The sequence below is a fragment of the Cryptotermes secundus genome, unplaced genomic scaffold (assembly GCF_002891405.2).
Source record: "Cryptotermes secundus unplaced genomic scaffold, Csec_1.0 scaffold185, whole genome shotgun sequence".
Taxonomy (NCBI): domain Eukaryota; kingdom Metazoa; phylum Arthropoda; class Insecta; order Blattodea; family Kalotermitidae; genus Cryptotermes; species Cryptotermes secundus.
The window spans coordinates 128,069-136,800 of NW_019723299.1; the positions used below are offsets into that span (position 1 = coordinate 128,069).

Here is an 8,732-nt window from a genome sequence, read left to right on the forward strand (position 1 = left end):
TGCCATCAGTCCCGACTCAGGCAGCAAGTTCGGCCTCTACTGGCTCAGCGGTATCTAGATGCTTCCCCCATCTACCAGAGGCATTAGAGACTATTGTTGGGCGGGAAATGTCCTTACAAATTTGGCTCAGAGGTCTCCTTGAGACATGAGGTTCTTTTACGTGCCGTAAAGCTATGACACGGGACCCACGGCTTAAAGTCCCTCCTGGAGGACTTGTTCCCTGAATTTTTCCGCCCTTAAAAATTCCACGACCTCCGCCGGGTTTGAACCCGCGTACCTTGAGTCATGAGTGGGAACGTTACCCCTGGACTACGGAGGCCGCTTTAATTGCAGATAGTTCTGTTATGAAGTATTTTGTTACCAATTCTGACATTACCTAAAACTATGGACTTCCCTGTTTTTGTTAAACTTAATGTCATTCAAAATACTTTTACTGTAGTAAGTACTAATTTTAGGGCTGCACCATAGCTCAAGCAGTTGGTCGCTGACTTCCCACTGTGGCAGCTCGAGTTCGATTCTGGGTCTGGTCAAGTGGGATTTGTGGTGGACAAAGTGGTGCTGGGGCAGGTTTTCTCCAAGCACTTTGGTTTCCTCTGCCAATCTTCATTCCACCAATTGCTCCTCAGTCGCACTCACCTATCATATGTGGCTGGTACATTAGGCCAGAAGTGGCCTCAGCACAAGGGACTTAGTCCCACCCCACTAGCATTAAAGAAAACGTACTAATTTTAGAATAGTGCTTCTCGGTCTTTCTATCCGTAGAGCCCATTGGGCATACAGTATGGTGTTCAGACAGGCACAGGCGGTGTGTATTGAGGAGCCTGATGAGGTTGAAAGTAAGCTGCCTGTCTGATGGGCAGAGCGAGGGTGTCAGGTAGTTTATGTCTGTGACATATCTGAGGATCTTTGATACTGACCATGTTGCTGAAGAAGTACAGGCCTATGACTCCTACAGCACATCATACATTGACTTTTGTTCAATGACATTCATGTTTATGAATAATGCAGGGGGTTTTAGCACACCAAAACATACAGTCCTGTTTATTCAAGTAATCAGGAATATGGACAGTTGTCTGAGTACTTTGTCTAGCAGTATTAAGGCCTGAATAATTTGTTCAGGTGAGATTTGAAGTTCTCGGGATTAGTATGAAGATTACGGTATTCTGGGCTATACAGGAGATGGACAAAAATATGGAAACACCCAACAAAAAACACATTACCATGACTAATATGGTGTAGGACAACCTCTGGCTTGCAGAACTGCTTGCAGTCTCCTTGGAATGGATGAATAGAGGTCCTGTATGATTTGCAAGGGAATCTTGTGCCATTCTTCCTGAAAAACATGGTAAGTTCTGTTATCGATGATGGAGGTGGCTAGCGCGCACGCAGATTGCTCCCCCAAACAGACCATAAAGGCTCAGTAATATTGATGTCTGGCGATTGTGGGGGCAATGGCAGATGTGACACTTCATCTTTGTTCTCAGAAAACCAGTCCTGGATGATGTGAGCTATGTGAACACAGGCATTGTTGGCTTGCTAAATGGCATCACAATTAGGGAACAAAGTTTGCACCCTGGGATGGACCTGGTCACCCAAAATGGTCACATAGTCGTTGGCAGTGACATGACCTTGCAGGGTAATGATGGGGTCCGACAGAATACCACGATACGGCTGCCCATACCATGATCGAACCCCCGCCATATTTCACTCTTGGCAGCAAACAATCTGGATCGTAAGCTTGGGATGGCATTCTCCAGTCGTAAACTCGGCCAGAAGTCGGAAACAGTGTGAAGGTGGACTCAACCAACCAAGTGACCGTCTTCCATTGCTCCATAGTCCAGGTTTTATGACTTCAGCACCACACTGTCCTCTTAGTGGCATTTTGATCACTAATGAGTGGCTTTGGAATTGCAGCTTGTCCAGAAATACCCTACTTGTGGAGTTCCCTTCGTACTGTTTTGGTGCTGACAGGGTTTGTGAGCGTGACATTCAGTTCAGCAGTCACTTTTGCAGCTGTAGTCTTTCTATTTTTCGTCACAATCCTACACAACCTTTGTCCGTCTCGATCACTCAACACATTTTTCCGTCCACGCTGGTGTTTATCGGATGCAGTTTTTTCAGTCCTCCTGTATGCAGTCATAATCTTGGGTAATGTATCTCACAAAACACCAAAAACTTCGGCTACCTTGGTTACGGAAGCACCCACCATATGGGCCCCAACAATTTGCCCGCGTTCAAATTCTGTTAGCTCTGATGTGATGCACAAAATATTGCACAGAACACTGTCTCGACAACAAATGAAGCTTGCAACATATTGCGGGGGTTGTACAGGTAGTGGTGTTGGGCAGATACGACGGCATGACCTACAAACGTTGCTAAAATAAACACTTCAATTCAGGCATGCATTTCACGAGGTGTGTCCATATTTTTGTCCATCCCCTGTAGTTTAGTAGATAGTTATCAGTGTTTCAGAGTAATCTGCCGTCTCCATTTTCAGTGCTGAAGAACTCTGTTCCCCTGAGGATGAAGGTAACAGATCTGAATCATTGTTATTTGTCTACCAGACTGCTTGTACACAGTACTACATCCCAGAAGACCCATTATCTTCTGTTTGTATATGGTACAGTCAAGTGCCCAGGTCCCTGATGATTCACCAGGCAGTAGTCTGCAAATGGTGACTTTCATTATTGGACAATCTTGTGGGCTTACCAGGGCTTTGAACAAATGCCTCCTGTGTTACAGTAATATTGTTTGGAGACCTACCTATTCTTAGGCATCCACTGCTTTCTTTGTAATTGTCTGTCATGGAACCACTTATGGCAGAATGGCAGTAAATTTGATAAATAGTCTAAAAGGTGGATCATAATTGAAATATCTATGAAATCTGTTTTATATGACTGTAACCTTCCTCCTTTCCTCCAGACCTAGTTTTATTGCCATTTCAAATGTGTATTCATGTTTCAGATCCATACAAGGGTTAAAACATTTTGAATCACAGAGAACTCCATGTGTGTTAACATATTTTTTTAGAATCACTTTAAATTTGATATAATTCTCATATTGTTTTATAATTAATTTATGATATTGCCAGACAACTTCTGTTTTACAAAAATAAATTGTCACAGACATGAGTAATAGTTTTATAATTAATTACTTCAAATTCTTTTCAATCATCTAACATCCATATTTTGTCAACATTAACTATTACATTTAAACAAAAAGTAATCATTTACTCTTTACTTTAACTATGTATATGTAATCAGAGCCTGAAGATGACCGTGTAGGTCGAAGCATGTTGCTTGTTTATTTATTATTATTTTAACAAACTAATTCTTCTCGTCTTTTAATAATAAACTATTTCTGTTATGTGTAAACTTAAAAAAAAAGACATCTTGTAATATTATAACCTACAATGTTCATAAGTTTTATACTTTTACACTGAACAACATATTTATATGCTGTGGTATCTGAGATAGATCAGTAAATACTGTACTCTAAATGTTTTTAGCTGAATTTGAAATTGAGTCTTGTCACTGTCAGCCTTCCATTTGCGAAATATTATAAAACGTTATATCCTCAAACATGATGGCATTTTAACAGATTTATGTGTATTTACTCTAAGACAATTACAGTTAAATATAAGGATGGTAACTTGTATTGGCTTTGTGACTGTTTCTTTATAGTGACAGGGATTTTTCTGTTTGTCACCATGTCCAGGCTGAATTGGTGACCTGCTCATCTGCTTATCAGTGATACAAGAGGTTTTTTCCTGGATAAAGTGGCCAAAGTATGAAGCTGTCCACTTTCCTCTACCTTCTGCCAAATTTTTTAATGTGTGTAATACATAGCAGTGTTTCTTTTTCTGAGAAAGTAAACAGAATCTTTGTAGTAGTTGTTTAAAATTCAGCGAGAAACTCCTGTACATTATGCAGAACAGACGAGGACAGTTTTCTGATTACAATCAGCAGCCGTCCTTATGTGAGAAATGCAGGAGTCCACTGTGTCGGTCTGTATTTTCATTGTGACTGTGTTAGATCGACAGTTCTGAAAATGTTTATTCTTGGTATGCCCTGAAACAGTTTAATGTTTGGAGTTTATAGAAAATAAGTCCGGAAATGCACAGCTTAACTGTGTTTCTGCTCTTTAACACTTAACATGCTATGAGATGATTAGATTAGCTTGATGTACTTGAAATAAAACTAACAGAGCTGAAGATATCTGCTCAATATTAATCATATAGCAGAATATTTCTGTCAGTAGGTGGCATCAGGTGTTATGTGCCAATATGTATAGCGTAGAACAGGCTTTCTTGTTATCTGCATTGGTAATTTGAGGTTAATCTGCAGAAATATTCTGGGTTTCAGTGTGCAGTAGCATTTATCCCCAGGCAGCCTCTAGCAGGGCCTTGACTGTCAGAGGGTTAAATGAACAAACATCACATTTATATGTGTTATGTATACAAAATTATTCTGAATTGATTCAAAATAAGAATTATACTCACAGATAAGAATTTTCAAGGATGACCCTGCTTAAAGGAAAAGTATCTAATGTCAGGATGAATTTGGACATCAGGCATAGATCTTCCATTTGAAGTCTGTTCCTGTTTGATTAGCCATTCATTATGGGTTTAGTTAATGATGCCTTTCAGGTGCATACTTATGTGGCACTGAATTGAAGAATGATTTGTGATTGATGCAATGGAAAGTATGTGAAAGAAAACTGACTTATTTTAACATACCTGTGTACTATCCCTGATATGCCCAGAGAAACTGAGGAGAACCACAGAAATTATATCAGACAGGGTAGCCGGTCTTTGGTCGAGGATTCAAACCCAGGATCTGCCTAACGCAACGCAAGTGTTCTAACCTATGTCCAGTGTAATTTTATTCTGTCAGAATAAGAGATCATGTTCCAAAGCCATATGAAACATTACATTCTCACTGTACAATGTATGTAACTTAAAATGAATCTCTTAATATAAGTACCCTCGTGAAGTGTCACCTTTTCCATTTTGATTTCAGACAAATGTTGTTGGAAATTCTCCATTCAGAGAAAGGCTGGGCAGCAACCGCATTGTCGACAAGCCACGTCCGAGGTTTGTTGCAGATGTCTGTGTGTGTACTTGATTTTATATCTATTTCAGTTTTCTTCAAGCACAGAATTCAAATATTTATTGATTTAAGTTTGTTCCTCCAGCAGCATGGTGAAGGCATTACTTGGGTTGTGTTGTGAGTAACATTTTTGGGTAGGTGAAGATAAATTCTCTTTCAGCTTGGGGCAGCTTTTCTTATGAAAATGGTGAAGGCTTAATGTTGGCTGATCTTCCATAGACTTTAGAGATCAATTAGTAAGAAATTTCTTTATTTTTTAATAATGATGGTTTTACTCTCATATGCCATGAAGTTATGCTATGAAAACAGGAATATGTTCTCTTTTAATGAACAATTGAAATTCCTTTTCACTGAAAACTCAGTGTTTGAAAACCTATGATCATTGTGTAACTGATTATGTAATACGTGGTTCTCATTAAACAGTTGTTAGTTATCCTACCATGAAACCTATGGTTTCATTACAAAATCTGATCCAGCCCCAGACCATTTTGACCATGTTGACATGCCCAAAATGGTTTGTACCCATGAGGGCTTAGAACTAAATTTTGTATGCATTTCTTGTTCTTCCATGTAGAGTGAATATTCTGCACATCCTTGATTTAATCACCCTGACAGTATTAGGTGAATATTACAAACTATAATGCTCCATTCTGTATATTTTCTTTATTTCTCTTCTTACTTCATCTCATTTAGATTAAAATATTCCTTCCACAATCTGTCCTCTGATTGCTTCAGTCTCTGTTCTTTTTCCAGAGGAGTTTCACATTCATATGAAGCAGCAACTAAAATTATAGTTTAATGTATTTTATTCTTTAGTTTTTTTGGAAGGAAATTTGTCATTGTGTAGGATGTATTCTTATTCATCAGAAATACCCATTAAATTACCCCATATTATATACCAGTAAGAATAATACTAGGGTGTGGACATTAACAGGTTGTTGCCTTATCAAAAAAGTGCACACACTATAGTTGCAGTCTTGTTTTAAACTCTGTCACCCACAAATCATAAAGATTGACATGTAGGCTGTGTGAATTATGTTCAGTATTTCACTGAACCACCGTTTCCCCCCTTTAATCTTATACCATCTATCCTGACACTAACTGATGCCAAATTAAGCTGTAGTTTACTAGAGGCATTGGTTGGATTTGGGAAAGAGTGGTTTTGCCCTCATATAAAGTATTATGATCACATTGAAACATTTCTTTTTGGTTCTTGGAAAAAGGTGGCAATACTCACACAGCAGTCAGGATTCATTAGAAAGAGTGGATGGCATACCCTATACTCTTTATATGTTCCTTGCTAAGAATGTTCAGTATATGGCTCAATATGTGATCTTTAGAATAATGTTTTTAATATATTTTTAATAGGTTATTTTGTAAAAAAAATGGTGCCAGTATAGCTTACCTCTTCATGCTACCAAAAAAAAAGCACTGTTTCTTTCAAACATACAAAAGTTAGTATTGATCACTGGCTTTTCATTTTTCCAGATGTATAGTTTTCTTGTGTAATGTTTATTCCTGTTTTTGTGATATTTATGAATGCATTAATATTGTCATGTGTTTTCACATGCAATGACCTGGGTTCTAGACCCCATGCTTGAATGTTGCAGATTATGTGTACCTCTCTTGAGAACATTCTTATTCTTCTTAGAAGGACCTGGCTAGATTCTATATAAGCAAGAATAGGTTCCACCAGGAATGCAAGCATCTTCCATCTTCAGTTTATTACTTTTTCTTGTAAGATGATTTAACAGATTCAGACCTAGCTGAAAATTTATAAACTCACTTGGAACATGACCATTTTGTGTAAGAGACAGTTTATTATTATTATTATTATTATTATTATTATTATTATTATTATTATTATTATTATTATTATTTATTTATTTATTTATTTATACATTTATTTAACTGAAAATGGGATTTTATGTGGTGACAGTGGTACTACAACAAGGCACAACACACAAATAACACACATCACATAAAATAACACATCATGCTCAAACAAAACACAGCACACAAAACTACATAAACAGTAAAGGACACACTACACCCAATGAATATAACACAAATACAATTTAGACTACAGTTATATAAATTAATATTACTAAAAAATAAGCATACTATACACTAAACAGCAACAGTAATGAGATACGTAATGTCATGAACTGATGCACTCAGATTTCACCATGACCTTCCCTTCATTCCACTTCACTACGCTTACCTACCCTTCACATCTACACCACAATTTACTTCCCTTCACTTCATTGCATTTTTGATGATTTCCCCCACACATTCACTTCGCCTTACTTATCACTTTTCCTAAAATTACTTGGTATACAGGAGAGAGTCCCTAAAACATCTTAAGGTAGTCGGTTCCAGAGCTGGGTGATCTTATTTACAAAGGAACATTTTCAGATATCTGTCTTTTGCTTTCGCCTCCTGATTTTCCTATCATGATTAACCCTGCTCAGATAGCATGATAGCATTTTAATCTATCACCTATAGCCTTCCAAGTTTTATTCTGATCATTTGAAATACTGATGTTCCAGTTTTGTTACATGTTACATAAAATGTTCTCTATCAGTATTTATTATGACATAAACAGCATTAACAAATACTAAATCCTGCATCACATCAGAATTTCTGAAAGTGGGTATCTGATAGGAAGGAAGTTACGTGAGAAGTTTTCATCCATGGTCTGAATGTGTTACTGCTTCTAGGTGTGACTCATTATGTGGTGTTATGATGTGCAGTTTGAATTCCACTGTTATAAAGAACTATTTGTGTTTTGAAGTGGGTGTTGGAATGCACTTAAACTGTATTGCTGCCATTGTGAATAATTATGTACAGATGTAAAATATGTAACTGAATTTTCTGTTCCTTATTTTTATGGCCAATTAATTTTGGTCTGGAATTATATGTATGTCTGTGTTTGATGTTTGATCACCACTGCTAGCCTCTTTTTTCTCACTATATCCTCTTTGTGCTAGGAGAAGCATGGCTCTAATCGCATGGCTGAACGACACGCCATCAGGTCAGTATCATTGTATCCATTATTGTAATAATTTTGCATTCTTATTTTCTGGTATGTAAGATACATTTTCCAATCTCTTGATATGTGCATAGCTAATTGATAAAAAATTTAAGTTGTCTGTATGCCTGATTAATTGATCACCATACACTTAAGATGTATGGTGGAGTTGAGATGTAGTTTCAGCATTCTTGACTTTGGTGCTAGATGGAGGTGAGTGGTCAGCTGCACACCTCGGGCACTTTAACCCTAGGGAAGGAGCCTGCAGTACTTACCCATTGTCAAGAAGGCCGGGTGGGCCCCAGAATAGTGTGGATGCTGTGAGGAGAAGAATCTCTTGCCACTGCCAGAAATTGAATCCTGATTCTTTGGTCACCTGCCTGTAGCCTTTCAGTATACCAACTGAGCTGGCCCGTCTCCTATCTCTGCATAACTAATTGAAGGGAGGGAGAAGAGAATTGAAAGGAATAAGGAAACCCATGGATTTCATCAAACTGAGAAATTTTTGAATAGCTGAATTCTTGTGAACATGTCAATGCAGAACTTGACTTATTAATCTTCCTAGTCACGATGTACCCCCCCCCCCC

General features: G+C 37.9%; 1 protein-coding gene across 1 annotated transcript in view; it reads left to right on the forward strand.

Moving 5' to 3' along the window:
- Nucleotides 1–8,732, forward strand: part of LOC111861680 (GATOR complex protein Iml1) — a gene marked incomplete in the record, with an annotated part of 91,661 nt that overhangs the window by 51,255 nt on the left and 31,674 nt on the right. Inside the window, 1 exon segment of the mRNA XM_033750413.1 lies at nucleotides 5,022–5,095. Coding sequence (XP_033606304.1) covers nucleotides 5,022–5,095 — 74 coding nt within the window.